Source organism: Prionailurus viverrinus, chromosome A2 (assembly GCF_022837055.1).
Source record: "Prionailurus viverrinus isolate Anna chromosome A2, UM_Priviv_1.0, whole genome shotgun sequence".
In the NCBI taxonomy this organism is placed as follows: domain Eukaryota; kingdom Metazoa; phylum Chordata; class Mammalia; order Carnivora; family Felidae; genus Prionailurus; species Prionailurus viverrinus.
In genome coordinates, this window is record NC_062562.1 from 86551840 (window position 1) to 86568809 (window position 16970).

A 16970-nucleotide genomic window follows, 5' to 3' on the forward strand; every position below is an offset into this window, starting at 1 on the left:
TGCAGTGTTCTTGTCTGGTTTTGGTAGTATGGTAAGGCTGGCTTTGTGAAATGAGCTTGAAAGTGTTCCCTCTTGCTATATTTTTGGAAGAGTTTGAGAGGGATTGGTATTAATTCTTCTTTGAATGTTTGGTTCAACTCACCAGTGAAGCCATCTGGTCTTTGGCTTCTGATTGTTGGGAGGTTTTTGATAGCTGATTCGATCTGCTTACTAGTAATGGATATGTTCAGATTTTCTATTTCTTCATGAATCACTCTTGATAGGCTCCATATTTTTTAGGAATTTATCAATTTCTTCTAGAGTTCCCAATTTTTGCCATGTATTGTTTATATAGTACTTTCTTATCATCTTCTATTTTTTGTGATAACAATTTTAATGTCTTTTTTTCATTCCTAGTTTTATTTTAATCCTCTTTTCCTTGGTAAGTCTCACTAAAGTTTTGTTTTTCTTTTAAAAAAAAACAGTTAATTGCAATGTATTGTCTTTTTGGTTTCTATTTCACTTATTTCTGCCATGATTTTTATTTCCTACCTCCTAGCATTAGGCTTCATTTGCTATTAATCCTTGAGGTGTAAATTTATTTAAGATGTTTGTCTATTCTTTTTTTTTTTAATTTTTTTTCAACGTTTATTTTTGGGACAGAGAGAGACAGAGCATGAACGGAGGAGGGGCAGAGAGAGAGGGAGACACAGAATCGGAAACAGGCTCCAGGCTCTGAGCCATCAGCCCAGAGCCTGACGTGGGGCTCGAACTCACGGACCGCGAGATCGTGACCTGGCTGAAGTCGGACACTTAACCGACTGCGCCACCCAGGCGCCCCTGTCTATTCTTAATATAGGTGTTTATCACTATAAACTTTCCTCTTAGAACTGCTTTGCTGCTTGCCAATAGTTTTGGTTCAGTGTATTTCCATCTTAATTTGTCTCATTTGTGTATGTGTGTGTGTGTGTGTGTGTGTGTAATTTCCCTTAGGATTTCTTCTTTGACCCATGACTGTTGAGTGGCGTATTGTTTAATCTCCACATATTTGTGAATTGTACAGTTTTCTTTATATTGTTGAGATCTAGTTTGATACAACTGTGGCCAGAGAAGATGTTTGCTAGGATTTTAATCTTCTCAAATTTATTAAGGCTTTTTTGGTGACTTAACGTATGTTCTATCCTGGAAGATGTTCCATGTTCATTTCAGAACAAAGTATAGAATGCTGCTTTTGGATAGAATGTTCTGTAAGTGTCACTTAAATCCATGTGATCTAATGGGTTATTTAATTCCAGTGTTTGCTTATTCATTTTCTGTCTGGATGATCTATCCATTGATGAAAGTGGGTGACTGAAGTTTCCTGTTTAGTATTATTACTATTACTATATTGCTGCCTACTTCTCCTGTTAGGTCTGTTAATATTTGCCATACTATCTTTAAGCCCCTTTATATCAGGTCATAAATATTTCTAAATGTTATATCCACTTTTGACTGAACCCTTTATCAATATATAATGATTATGTCTCTTAGTACAGTTTTTGTCGTGAGGTCTTTTGTGTCCAGGTATAGCTACCCCAGCTTTCTTTTGATTTCCATTTGCATGGAATATATTTTTCTATCCATTTACTTTCACATACTTTAAGGTGTGTGTCCTTAAAGCTGAAGTGTGCGGTTTTGATTTGTTTTCCCTAATGACTAGTAATGTTGAACATCTTTTCATGTAGCTGTTGGCCATTTTGATGTCATCTTTGAAAACACGTCTATTTAGTTTCCTGCCCATTTTTTAATTGTTTTTTTTTAAAACTTTAATGAGTTCTTCAAATATTCTGGATATTAACTCCTTTTCCTATACATGGCTTGCATTTTTTTCCCCATTCTGTAGGTTGCCTTTTCATTTGGTTGTTTCTTTGTGGAGAAGCATTCAAAGTTGCCATAGTCCCATTTGTTGATTTCTGCTTTGGTTTTTTGTGCTTTTGGTATTGTATCCAAAAATCATTGACAGGACCAATGTCAAGGCACTTCTTTACTACTTTGTCTTCTAGGATGTTATTTAGTATCAGGTCGTATATTAAAGTCTTTGATCTTTTCTGAGTTAATTTTTGTGAGTGGTATAAGATAGGGGTCCAGTTTCATTGCCCTGCATGTGTTCACTTTTCCCAGCACCATTTGTTGGTGACTATCCTTTCCCCATGGGGTGTTCTTGGCTTTTGTGCTGAATATTAGTTGACCATATACATGTAAGGGTTTTCTTCTGGGCTCTCTTCTATTCCACTAGCCTATGTGTCTATTTTTGTGCCAGTACTATACTGTTTTTATTACTATAGGTTTATAGTATAATTAAAATCCAGAAATCTGACACCTGCAGCTTTTTTCTTTTTCCTCAGGACTATTATGGTATTTTGAATCTTTTGTGGGTCCTTATGATTTTTAGAATTATTTTTTTCTATTGCTGTGGATGCTGTTGGCATTTTGATGGGGGCTACATTGAATCCATAGATGTCTTTGGGTGGTACGGACATTTTACAATATTAATATCTATTTATGCTTGTGTTCTTTCTTTCAGCAAAGTCTTGTAGTTTTCACTGTGCAGCTCTTTCACTTCCTGGAAGTTACTCCTAAATACTTTGGTTTGGATGCTGTTGTGAATGGGATAGTTTATTTCTTTTTCAGATGTTTTATTATTAGTGTATAGAAATGCAACTGATACTTGTATGTTGATTTTGTATCCTGCAACTTTACTGAAATTATGGATTGCTGCCAACAGTCTTTTAAGGGAGTCTTTGGGTTTTTCTGTATACAGAACCATCTTTTCTGTCAATACTGGCAGCTTTACTTCTTCCTTCCCTATTTGGACCCCTGTTATTTCTTTGTCTCACCTAAAATTCGAGCTAGGGCTTCCACACTATGTTGAATGAGAGCAGTGCTCATCTCTGATCTGAGAGTTAAAGCTCCACATTTTCTTCCACTGAGTATAATGTTAGCTGTGTGTTAGTCATATATGGCCTTTATTAGGTTGAAGTATGTTCCTCCATACCCCATCTGACCAAGGTTTTTATCATGAAATGATGTATTTTGTCAAAGGGTCTTTTTTAAATCTATTTATGTCATTTTTATCTCTTATGTTATTACTGTGATTTATTACATTCAGTTCTTTGACTTTTTTGTACTTTTTAATATTTTATCTTTATTGAAGTTCTCATTTAGCTTTTGCATTTTCCTCCTGACTTTGGTGAGCATCTTTATAACCATTATTTTGAACTCCTTTAGGGCTGTTGGTAGAGTTGTATCTTGTTGTTTTTAAAAGTTTTCTGTATCTTCGTTTTCCTGGACTCTGTGTTGGTTTCTGTGCATTTGAAAAAACACACTACGATTCGCAGGCTTGAAGTGGCTCCCAATAAGTGGGGGGTGTGCCTTTAACTGTCTTTGTCCCATTGGGGATGATCTCATTCAGCACCTGGATGCAGGCTGATTGGAGGCAGAACCCTGAGGCAATAGTTTTTGGGGTATGTAAATAGACCCACCCCTTTTAGGGTATGACTAAGAGAAGAACATTTTAGTTGGCCTTCACTGTGCCGAACCCTGGGGGAATTTACTGTTAAGAACTGTGTATTTGCCACTGTCCCCCAATACCCAAAAAGATCAGCTCTACTGGCCACCATGGCCAAGTGATAAAGGGAGGTGTTTTTTGGGCAGCAGTCTTAAAAGCCAAATGCCAAATGGATCCACAAGCTCCTTTGGAGACAGACCAGTGACTTGGAGTATGTCACAGGGTCAAAGTGGAGGCATGGCCCACTGCCTTCCTCTGTCTCTAAGGAGGCCTGCAGTCAGCCTCTAAATGTGTGCTAAATCAGAGAAAGACTGGGCATAGGGCATTGATGTTTGGTCCATCTTCTCTAAGCCTTGGAAGGAAAGCTACAGTGAGTCCTCGGGAGCCTGTTGACAATTGTTTCTTTGCTATGGTCTTGTCCCCCTATTAGACTTTCAGAGATAGTTATTGGGGACACTGTACTTTGCATGGAAGCCTTAAAATTCCACTACTTGGTATTCAGACCAAACCCTTCATTCCTCAAGGAAGAGCTAAGAGTTAAAAATTCCCTCCTGATTACACGCTGCTATGCCAGAGGTAGGGATTATGGGGATAGTGGGTGGTTGTTTTCTCATTCACCCAATATGTATGGGTCATTCACCTCGTTTCTCCATTTTTTTTTTCCAGAGGAAAGTGCTTTGTTTATAGTTACAGGTTTAGCGGGTCTGTGATATAAAGTGAGTTTGGCACTTCCCATGTCACCGTCTTGGACCAGAACTGCAAAAACTCACACTTTGTATCTTCAGACCTGAATTCTCCTGTGACCTCTGCAGGGATTGAGCTCTGCCGCCTCTCCTCTCTGATGCCTCAGAAAGGCCCCAAACTTGCCCAAAGACACTATTTTTTCTGAACGATACTTCTAGGAGAAGTGGATCAGGGCAAAGACAAGTCATCTGTGATCCTTCCCCGCCCCTCTTTTTCCAATGTAATCCACCAGCACATCCTCTTAACTTTAGCTTCCAAATAGGTCTCCAGACTTACCACTTCTCACTATCTCATGTCTTAGTCACCATCACTTCTGGCCTAGACTCCTTCAAAAGCTGCCTCTCGTGTCTCATGGCTTCTACTCTTGCTTTTTCACAAATTTTTTTTAACCCAAAAACAGTCTCCTTAAAAGCATAGGTCAAACATTTTATCACTCTCAGAACAAAACCCAAATGGCTTAGCACGGCCTACAAAGCCTTAAGTAGTCCAGAGTTTGGCGGCCTCTCTGTCTTCTAGTATTCCTCTCCCCACCCCTACAACTCACTCGGCTCCAATAACACTGTCTGTCTCTGCAACAGGTCAAGGTGTGTACTGTCCCAGGGACTTCACACTTGGTCTTCTCTTGGTTCTAATAGTTTTCCCTTTAGGTTGGGTAACCACATAAAGAAACAGGATGCTCACTTACATTTGAACTCCAGATTAAAACAATATTTTTTAGTATAAATATATCTCCAATATCTCACACCTAGAAGAATGGTCTAATACACAGGTTGTATGGTACTACTTGATAAATGAATAGTAGGTAGTCAATAAAGCAGCACAGGTACAGCCTAGTTAGAAACACTGCAAACATAAAATAGTAATGTAAAGGCTTGGCTCTTGACCAGCTGTTAATTACGTGTTAATGTGATAGAATGGAAAATCAGTATACAAGCAAGACCCATTCATGTAGTAAGGATATGTTTTGTCAAAGAAATTCTGGTTAACACAAAACAAATGTGTTATGAAAAGAAAAAAAAATATCTCTAACTCTGTTCCATTGTTTTTATGTTTATATTTCTAGTGTTTTTTTGTTCAGTTGTGTTTCCTGTATGTGATGATGCCTGTTGCAGTCAGGGAGGGGGTAGGTGAGATAAGTTATTTGGAGTCCCTCAAGTCTGCAAGTTGATTTCACACAAACAAATCTGCCTCTTCAGTTTCCTGTCATCTTTTCTCATGTGTTTTGCATGGACAACTACATACACCAAGACTTGAAATTATTCTATGAAATAAGAGATACATTCTAAATCACAAATGCACAGATGTGGGAGAAACATTAGCATTTTCTCCGCCTTAAAGATAGACCAAAAATCCCACTACCATTATAAGCAAGTAAATCAGTCTGATTTTTAAAGATGGGTACTTTGTTTCAGTTTAACACACTCAGGTAGAAAAATGATACAGTGCTAATGCTATATGTACTTGTTTTTAAAATATGGTAATTTTTTCAATTTTCTTCCAGAGACTTCTCTCAAAAGACTCCTAATAAACATATCGGCAGAGAATTCCTTTTTCATTACTCATTAAAAGAAACAACACCTAAATTGTACTTATATGCATATGACTTTGCCCCAAGGCTCTCTAAGACCATGCATGCTAGTGGCTAAAATATTTTCAATTTTCTCTTGTGAAACATGTAACTTGCCCTTTCTTTCCCCAACCAGAATCACCACGGTGACTAATTGCACATAGTAAGAGCTCAATATTTTCTGAATTATACTCATTATGTTCAAAAGGCAAATCGCTGGTGAAGACATGCACCAAATAATGGCTGACTTTTTAATTTAAACTGCTCTGTAGTTAAGTCACCTACAGCAGCTTCAAAGAAAATGTATTTTTAAAATTATTTAGGTAGATGGAACTACACAGTCTAAGACTTTTAATAGGAATAAATTCTCTAACAAACAATTTGTTCTCCTACACTGCACCATAACACAGTAACCACACTAACTCATGAAGTAGGTAGTATATGTGTTCAACTACACAAATGCATGTGTGTATTGTCTACATACACGTACCTACACATTCATTTTTCATGTACCCAGTAATCTGCTTTCATAAATTAGGTTTGCAGTTCGCATAAAATAATGAACTTTATCGATGATACATATTACTGGCTGGCTTGCTTTGATAAACCGTGGCTTTATTTTTCTTTTGTTCTTTACCACTTAAATTGCCCCAAAGCTCTTGTCAAAAGGTCTCACTTGGACCCTTGGGTTTTAATGAAGTCCTAGTGGTCTATAATTGATACTCTTTCTGGATTGCACAGGATACAAGAGTCCTATCTTTACACAGTCATTCTATAAATGCTTAGATACCATCCATTAGAAAATGTCAGAGATGACACCAGCATCCCAGCTTTCCTGTGAGCAGAAACTAACCCACCACACATTCCTGGGTAGCTTGACTAGCATTGAAGCTTAGACTTTGACCTCTATTGGTCTTCAGTGTGAGGAACCACGGCCAATTATCCTCAGTATTTTTTGGTAATGTTTGTATTATTTTTTCAACTCTGTATTGTTTCAGAGAAAATGATACTTCTTTTGATATTATCATATCAACACTCACATTGCATAGACGAGATTCACTGTTCAGTACTGATAACTGTGTTTCTAAATACTTAAGTCTTATTAATGTAAAGTATATGCCCTCTACATCATCTTCTCAGGACTATTCATTATATATTCCTCAAGGACACAATAATATTAGGAAATCCCTGGTGTGTTCTTTTCATCTTTCAAAAATTATTTCATTAAGATGTACTGATCCCATCCAGCTGAATCCACAATGCTATTTATTTTCTTGGTAAAGTTATAGTTATGGTGAGAAAGAAAAATATCAAAGAAAAATTCAATCATATTTTTGAGGGGAGAGTCTTAGAAGAAAAAAAGTAAATTCATTCTTACCTATAGATTTTTAAGGTAAAGGTGAAAATCTTTTACCTCCTAAGGGAGCTGACCTATAGTTTTGTAGCCTGTAAATCTTACCTAAAAATTCTATGACTGAGAAGTAAACTTCTGAATCAAAGGTGAAAATAGAGTAAATATTTATACTATTCCTCACCTAGAGAATATAATGTGATAATTTTTTACCTTTATGTTTTACTTTCATTTCTATTATCACAAATAGAGACAGGTATAAAAAAGACAACATGGAACCTATGATTTCACTACACTTTTCATATGTAAATGGTATAATCACAAAACATTACTTCAGAGAGCTACCTCTCTATCAATTGAAAACACAGGTTCATGCAGAGGGATCATTTCATTTTGGTCTTTTAAGTGTCCAGGTCAGCTAGGTTTCTTTCACTTGGAATCCTGTGCCATGAAGACTATTATGTTATTAGCCCAGCTAAAAAACTAGTTTTCTGAGACTCCCTCTGATATCCCACTTTTCTCCCCCTCTGATGAGCACACAGCACTCACAGTAATGGCCATATCTCCATCTAGTGGTTTCCTAATCAACGAATACCTGGAGAGCAGTGAAGAAAGAACGCCATCAAAGTTGCTCTAGTAACACTAACCATGAGGATCCCAGAGCATCAGAGAAGAAACTGCAAAGCTGTAAGTGAAACCATGAACACAAGCTTGGGGCCTACAACATCTATGCAGTCATACTAATAATATAATTCAGAAATTGGTCACAGGTTAATGAGTGATAATTTTAGCCTAGATACTGTAAGTCATTCTAAGTAAAATGAACTTAGAAATTGGAAGCACTTGTACTAAAATATTTTAATAGCATCAATATTGTGGAAGTAAAAAATATAAAAAGTTGATTAAGTCATATTTGTTTTAAAAAGAAAGGAAAGCATAGAATTATTGACTTAGAAAATAATGTTTGATAAAAATGAAATGGCTCATTAATTTAATGTCAGCATCTTTTGAAAATTGAGATGACCAGCTCTAATAATCGTCCTCAGGGTATTTTTCTTTAGTAAAAAGCTAGACATCAAGAAACATAAAATTTTTCCCGTACTGATTTAATCTTTATACAAAACCTTATAAGAAAATACTGATTTTTAAATAAACATAGGAAAAGGATATGCCGAGTTTGGGATTAGAAACTTAAGCCATATTTGAATTCAGCTATTTACAAAACAATATTAGTACTGGAATTTTAAAAACCTGCTTTCAGGATATTTATTATAATGAATTTAGGGACATGGATTATTTATTAAAATTTCAAGCCAAACACACACAAAAAGAAAAATTAGAGAAAGTGACTGACCATCCACACCACATGAAAACTTGCAGTAAAATGGAGATAGGAGCTGACATCATGGTACAGGCACGACTCGTTGTGCACATAAGTTGATCCTATTAATAACGGGCAAAGTAGCAAGTACAGGAAAAGGAAAGAAAACACAGAAAAGAAGACATACAAGATGAGATTTCATGCAGTTTGCTGGCAGTTAGCAGTTTATGTGAGCCTCCATCCAGAGCAGGGTCACAATGACCATTGCAAATAAGCATTACCAAAACATTTCACTGCTAAAGGAACACAAGACATTATTAGCAAGTTAAGCTACTGAGCAAGAGCTGTACTTTCACACACAGTAGGATGTATAATTCACAGGAACTTGAATTACTGAAAATTTGTCTCAGTCCAATCTTTCTCGCGCCTTGATGAAAACATAGAGTCTCCTAGGTTGAAAACATTTTGGGTAATAGTGTTTTTATGTGATCTTTGAAGTTGATTTGAGTGAATTTAATCTTAGGCTTTGGTGACCAGTGGTTGATGAGTGAAGTTTCCCCTAATGAGCACCACTATCCTTGGGCCCGCATTCATTCTTAAGGGAATGATTTGACAGGGTCAAACTCCTGAAAATAGAGTAGATTGAACAACAAAAGGCCTCATATCTGGATTTGTGTTGAAGTCTAACCAGATAAAATGGAGAAGAACAACTAGCTGCCACTTGGAATCACTTTCTCCATCAAAGAGGAATGATCAGTAGTCCTTGCAGAGATAACGGGGGTTTCCTGGCTAACACCTCTTGCTTTTTAAGTCTTATTCCTCATTACTGATTTTACTTATTTTTTGTTCCTCTTCTAATCATAGCTAACTGGATAATATTTATGAAAATTCCTTTTTTCTGTGTATTTAAGTACATAAGTACATAGTAGACAAGTCTATTCTAAATAAATTACAACCTCTATAAACGTACATTAATAGGTGATCTGACATTTTTTGGGAATAAACAATTCCTAAGATGATTATGCTCTCAGTTTGTATGCTCATTGGAGTATGCAAGCCACTTAATGCAAAGGCACACCTTGAAGAGGCAGAATTGAGAAATGTTGTATTTAAAATTCGTTTTTCACATTAGGCAGAATTGTGGTGTGGCCTTTACATTTGAGAATCAAGTTTCTTAATTAAAATGGTTTTAAAAACATAAAGCTGATTACATGCATAGTATGTCAGAAGATTGTTTCTTGGAGGAAGACAGCTGACCTATAGGAAAAGCAGCAATCATCTTTACATGACATAAGATGTTTTGCAAAATTTTATGAACTTAGCCCTCTGTAACTGACCTGGTCTAATACACGCAAGGTAAAAATGCAATTAAGAGAAATAATACAAATCTATGACAGAGTCAGGAGCCATGTTAAAAAAAAAAAAGAAGGAGAATTACAAAATATCAGGAAACTATGTCACAAATTTTTAAACATACCAAATAAAGACTAAAGAAACACGTAAAAATAAATTTTGTATCTTAAAGATTGGAGTATCAATGAAGGGAGGCAAATCACATCATAAATATCATTTACTGTAATTACTATTGATGAGAAAATGTTTCAAATCATCTGATTGGTGACCTAGGATTGTTAGTAAACTGATGGGAATTGTGTTTGAAAGTACAGTTTCTGTTGGAAGGACAGATAGAAGAAGCAACTGTTGAGCTTACACTAACCATGAACAGTATTGAAATGAAAAATCTATCTACCAGCAAGTACATCATGTTAATGAGAAACACTATGATTAAGACATCATGTTTGAGTTAAAAATGTAATTTGTTGCCTTAAGTTCCTGAAGACAATGACTACTGAGATAGAATATTTTAATACAATAAACCTTTGGTCTTACCAAGACATTGTTATCAAAGCAGACATCGGGTCCTTTTCGGTATCTGGGTTGTTTAACCATATCACAAGGATCTGGACCATCAGCTAAAGAAACTTGTTAAGGAATACGAAATTACTTGTTCTTTCCACACAATTAAAAAAAAAAATATTTCCAAAAGCAAGGAACAGACACCTATGCCATTAGTCTAGTCCCACACGACTAGTTCAAGTACTTAGGGATTTAAGGAAGTAAACCACCACATAAATTCTTTTGTCACACTAGTGGCTATATGAAGAGATCACTGTGGTTTTTATTTTTACTCTACACGGTGTGGCCCTTGGCAGATGCAATTACTCAACAGTTACCTGTAAAGATAGAAGTGGCTGAAATGAGCAAATAAGATGGAGCCATACATGTGAACCAACACAAGGGAGCACAAGGGTGCTCCTATGTAGCAAGACAGAAATATAAACTTATTGGTAACAATAAACCCCAATTTCAAACACAGCTGGGACTATTCCTGCTCCCCCCCCCCCCCCCGAAACAACATGAATAAATGAAAAAGGGACAGGTGGTCTGGTCTACAATGCTTTAACAGTCACTGGGCTGTCATTTAGCATATTTATAAGCATAAGCAGTTTGGTGTTAACGGCCACTGCAGATACAGCAAACGACGGGACTTCCTTCTTTTTTAAGGCTGAATAATATTTCAGCGTAGATGTACACCATATTCAACTCCATTTTTTGACTATGGAATGTTGACAGCTCTCCAGCCACACAAGTCCCAGCTAGCAAAAACCCAGCACTACTCCCTAATGGCCATAAATTCCCAAGCCAGCTGCCCCTGCCTGCATGCAAGCCGAAATGTCCAGATCTACCTGCAAACCTGCACTGCCTCCTCCACAAAGCCTCATGATATGAGCAAGAAACTGTTCATATCCTCTTGGTGCCTGGGTGGCATCATTAGTCTATACATTCGAACCACATTTTGCATGAGAGGTTCATTCTGCCTGTGTGAGGTAATCACGGCATGCTGTGTGATGGATGTTATTCTCTTGATGAGCATTATCAGTGTGACGAGGTTAAAGAAGCATTACTTTAAGACCGCGTTTGATTCCAAGGATTTCTGATGTCAAAGGATACAAGTCTGCTCTGCTTGTATGAGCAGTCGTGTGTCACAGGGACAAGTCCCTTTGCTCTCAACCATAATGAATATTAAGTTGGTGTTCATAAGTTTTTCTACGTGAAAGATTCTGCAAAAGAAATAGTCATAAAAATCACAGAAAATGAGCATTTTTTTCTTTTGGGCAAAAATTAAAATCTTTCAAAGGTTCTTACATATAATATGACATGTTGAAACACAAAGCATCACCCACATAAAGAGTAAAACAAAATGAGAATACGTAGAAGGAAAACATCACCATGTTTTATTTATTAGCATGCACAGTGTATTACCTCTCTCGATACTAGAAAATTGCAACACATGTTTTAGGTGTCACCTTTGTTTTTCAATGCAAAATAAGCACTGCTGAGTTGTTGCAACCCGTAGAATAAAGGTTTTATTTGACATGCTTAAGGAACTGTGGTATTTATTACTGAAAATCAACAAAATTACCTTATTTTACACATTAAAAGCTTTGGAGCCCGCACTAAGCATCTTGCCCAAGCCAATGGCAAAGTAAATCTAGACTAGTGCTGTTCACCAAACTACTGTGAAGATGGAAATGTTTTCTGCTTTCTCGAATATGGTAAATATGACCACACTAGGCTATTGAGTATTTGAAATGTGACTAATGTGGCTGAGGCACTAATGTGTATTATTAGTTATAATTGAAACAGCCACCAGTGGTTGGTAAGTACTGAACTGGATAACACAGATACAGACAGAATAAGGGATTGAAATGCCATGCAGTATTTTTTGCATGTCTTAAACAGCTTCTGCCACCGTTAGCAACCACGAATAGAAATGTTAATCTGTCACTGAAGATTAATTTCTTTATGATGATGTATTTTAAAAAGAAAATGATTATTTTCTTTTTCTCCATTGAACTTGGGGCACAAGGATAAAGCCAATCAAAATCAACCATGATTCAACTTAATATCCTGATTACTTTAAATTGTAAAGATTTGTAGTCAATTTTTAAAGCACAGATTGCCATCAATGACATCTATTAATCAAAGGCCAAAGGATTACTAAACTGTTTGCTAAAGTGGATAGACTGTCTTGCTACGACACAGAGGTTTGCTAAAGTAAATCATAAAGTCATACGGACGAGGTCTGTTAAAAATTCACACTAGTTTCATTTAACTCCTTCCAGAAAACAGTTCTCTGTTAGAAAAGTCTGGATCTCTTAGCAACTCTTCCAGCCCTTTCACATGCTCAGATATCCTCACCTCCTCACATTTCCTCTTTCCTAGATGAACATTTCTTCGAGAATAACCTGCCCTCCTTCACTAAAAACAAAATGCCTCTCCCCCCCCCCCCATTCTCCGGGATCCTATGACATGGATTATCACTCTCTCTCATGACTTTGAAAAGGCCCACCTTGGCTTTTTCTTCTATCCCTTCTAGCCAAATTAAATTCTCAATCTCTTCCAAAAATGGCTAAACATGTTTATGTCTGCTAGTGACTCACCTTAGCTTTGATTTTAGGAAGTGATATTTTCTCTTAGTTCTTTTAGTTTCAATTCAAAAATACATGCAATTCTAAATTTCAGTGAAGAGTAGAAGTAAAACACGTCCCTCCCTAGACTATCTTTGTATACACCTATTTAGTAAGTAAATGTAAAATGAAATCCTGTATTTAGCTTAGACTTACTCAAAATGACGATTAATTCTAATCTTACTACAGTTCATATTGTTCTACAACTTTAGAAAAACTTTTAAAGGGGTTCTCTTTTTAGACAAAAAGACATTAAAATATAACCACATTTCTCTTTGTTCTGCCTAAAAGTAGGTAGAATTTCATTCACCCTATTATTATAGTCAAAAGGATTACCACTTACCAGTTAGGATCAATCCTAAAGAATGTAAATTAAAAAAACAACATTCAGCAAAACTAAAGATCTATTTCCAACTGTAAATAGTTACTCATGTCTCTCTCACACTCTAATAACAGTCTCTGTATTCGCCTTTATAATCATTACAGAAAAATAACAGTTTCTTAGTGAAATCAGACTATCCCTAAAAGGAAGAAACAAATTACCTGGAACAGTTTCCACAGTCTAACACACCACTGAATGATTTACTATCATTATCGAAGAAATACTGGGTCTGTTCAGTAATGCAGCTCTGCTTTGACAGAGAGGCTGTAAAGTCATCATCTTCCATCTCAACTGTGGAAAAAACAAAGATCACCAGGAGGGGACGCTACAGTCAATGTCAAGAGCCTTCATTTCCGTGGAGCAAAGCGCATGTATTAAGGGCAGGCCCCCTGCTCGGCTTATTTATTGTTGTCTGACGTAGTGGCAGTCCCTCATAGGCACCCATTAAATGTCAAGAGAAGCAATGAATCCAACAGATAAGAGTTACAAAATAGAGGCCCACATGACATAAAAAAGTCTCCAGATCCTTGGGTCAGGGGAACTCAACACATCCCCAAACAAAATTTTATTAGGACAATAGCTGAGTAACTACATACCTGCCTCAAGAAGTCGTGGAAAGGTCAAACTCAGGAGAAACTGCTGTAGAATAGACCTAAATTGCAAATACAAATTATTATTGACAAAAATCTACATATTTCCTTTACAAATAATGCACTAAAAACCCGAATAATCTTGCAGGTACATACACACACATTTCTTCCTCATCTGCTTGGAAAAAGTTGAGACCTTGCCAATAGAAAGTTGAGGAGTATTTTTATATAATTATTTCTTAAACTTTACAAAACACCGTACATTTATTTCTGCAAAAGAAGTTGCAAAGTCAGACATGTTAAGGACCGAGTGAGGGACCACTTAAGTGTGAAGAGGCCTAACAAGAAATGAGATCATGGAAAGTGGTACCTAGGAAAAGTGTCAATATTTCATGCCATAGTTTTCTCATTCAGGGGTGCCTATTTTAGTTTTAGAACTCTATGGTGGAATAAAGCAAAAGATCAAACAAAAATGATTTTGTGCCATGGGTTTGCAAACCATTTACTTTACAATATAGACTGTATCTGTGAATACATAACGTGACATTCATGAACTAAAATATATACCTGTTAAATATAGGACACTTAGCACATTTCAGTTTTTCCAATAAATGACATTTGAACCAAATCTTAGTATAGAATCATCTGGAATTGAATTCAGGAAAAAAATAAAAAGGGGGGGTGAAGGAGGTAAATTCTGGCCAGAAAATAGCATAAAGCCAACCATAAAGTAATGAGGATTACTTTGAGATTTAAAAAACCTGAGTGAATTAATATTTAAATATCACTATCACAATAGAAAGTGCCATTTTTCACCAAAAATAGGATTTTTAATCTAAAATCTTTCTTACTTTCATAAACTGGTAGACTGATATGATTTTTGCTGGGAAAGCCTCACCATCAAACGAACGTTAAAGTTTAATCTACAAGGCATAAGGCTTGGGCAATGATAAAAAAGAAGGGAAAGAAGGAAGACGAGGGATCCCAGACACAAAAGGAGGTTGAGTTACTTGACTGACCAGAGCCCAACAATGATGCATTTGATCTTACAGACTTTCCACAGTGCCTTAAACAGTTCAAATGTATTGTTTTCATAGGTTGTAGGGTGTAGGTGAGGTGTTGAAGGAGGTAGGGAGGTTAAGTTAGTAAAAAGAGAGAATTAGATCCATTTCAGCAACATGATGCCTCTAAAACTCTGCCAGCCTCTGTTGGAATAGGAAAGAGCTGAAAAGATAAGTCATGATGCTTTGAATTTGATGACGGAGACATCTAATTTGGATACTGAAGGCAATTAACTGAAACCCTTAATAGATTGATACACCTAAAACTTAAGGAATTGGGTATAAAGTTTCAACAGATCTTGAAGAGGCTGAAGTCTGCATGAGCATATTGTTTTCATATGAAAAACCAAGTGACAGTAACAGTGTTAAATTGATCATTTTGTGAAAACTACCAGTATGTCATTTAGGAAGCAAACAGAGTAGTTTCCATAACAATTATTCGCGTGTCACAAAATCTGGACTGTCCTCAAATTCTTTACTATTTCACCGCCTCTTTCTCATTACCAGTAAAAACACAATTGTGACTTACCAGGCAGCTGCAGTGGCCCACCAGCCAATGTGTAATATGTCGGCTATTGATGGCTATAAAAATAATGAAAAAGTCGTTATGTTAATCGACACTGAGTGTTCCTGCGAGAGGCATGGACGAGGTGGAAATTACTGACCACGTATGCCGAGCGATGCCCTGCTCCTTGTTTCGGTGCAGCACCAGGTTCACACACTGACTGATAATCGTAAGATTTGTTGAAAGCATAAACCGATATATTAACCAGGTGTCGCATCAGACTTGGATCAATCTCTCCAAAAAATCTTCCAATCTGGAACAGAGGACAAAAGAATCAAGTTTCAAATTCACTCCACATGTTAACACCCCGACCTCTGCGACGAAAAGAAGTAAGACAAACTAGCAACTACAACTACTGGAGCTTAAAAACCAAAGCAATGAAGCTGCACGGGATATTCCGAAAGAAGTGAGAAGAGCTTAGTTAGGGGTTCGCATTTGCTCCGTGGCTTGGTGTGATGCATGTGGAAGGAATACACACAGTTAACTAAGCATTAAGATCACAAGTGAATTCCTTGTGGGGAAGAGGAGAGCAGCGTGACGGAGAGAAATGGGTGATATTAGAGAAAGAATAGGAACCTAGGAGCAAACCTGAGGCTCATCAACTGAAGTCCATAAACACGGCCAGTTAAGAAAAAGCTCAGTGTTGACCAATTTTATCTTTTCTGTTCCTAGAAGTTTATTTACTTTGACAGAGAGAGACAGAATTGCAAGCAGTCTCCATGCTGTTAGCGCAGAGCCCAGTCTCACCAACTATGAGATGATAACCTGAGCCAAAAGCAAGAGTTGGACTCTTAACAGACTGAGCTACCCAGGCACCCCAAGATCCTTTCTTTTTAAAGAGAAACCAGAAATGTCGATTGGGAAATGAAATTAATTGGCAACAAATTCTAATTTGCTTAAAATCCCATTTGAGCCAAATAGCCTATGTGCTGCCAACTTGCAAATTTGGGAATAGAAACTTCATCAGTTCAAAGCAGCCATGTATTAAGTTAGATATTACTAATTAATAAATATTTAATATGCAAACATTTTCTCAATTTCTGAGAGATCGACAATAATAACTACATGTTTTTTCAACGTTTATTTATTTTTGGGACAGAGAGAGACAGAGCATGAACGGGGGAGGGGCAGAGAGAGAGGGAGACACAGAATCGGAAACAGGGTCCAAGCTCTGAGCCATCAGCCCAGAGCCCGACGCGGGGCTCGAACTCATGGACCGCGAGATCGTGACCTGGCTGAAGTCGGACGCTTAACCGACTGCGCCACCCAGGCGCCCCACTACATGTTTTAATAGTAACTGTTATGACTAGAAAGGAAATTCAACTAATATC

The 16970-nt window shown here is 36.9% G+C and overlaps 1 protein-coding gene across 3 annotated transcripts in view; it reads right to left on the reverse strand.

Moving 5' to 3' along the window:
- The window catches only part of CACNA2D1 (calcium voltage-gated channel auxiliary subunit alpha2delta 1), a 709277-nt gene that overhangs the window by 11867 nt on the left and 680440 nt on the right, over positions 1 to 16970 (reverse strand). For all 3 annotated transcript variants that reach the window (XM_047849277.1, XM_047849276.1, XM_047849275.1), the window contains 6 exons: positions 15740 to 15892; positions 15604 to 15656; positions 14020 to 14075; positions 13585 to 13714; positions 11522 to 11631; positions 10400 to 10482 (listed from right to left, as the gene is read on the reverse strand). In XM_047849277.1, coding sequence (XP_047705233.1) covers positions 10400 to 10482; positions 11522 to 11631; positions 13585 to 13714; positions 14020 to 14075; positions 15604 to 15656; positions 15740 to 15892 — 585 coding nt within the window. The remainder of the gene's footprint in view (positions 1 to 10399; positions 10483 to 11521; positions 11632 to 13584; positions 13715 to 14019; positions 14076 to 15603; positions 15657 to 15739; positions 15893 to 16970) is intronic.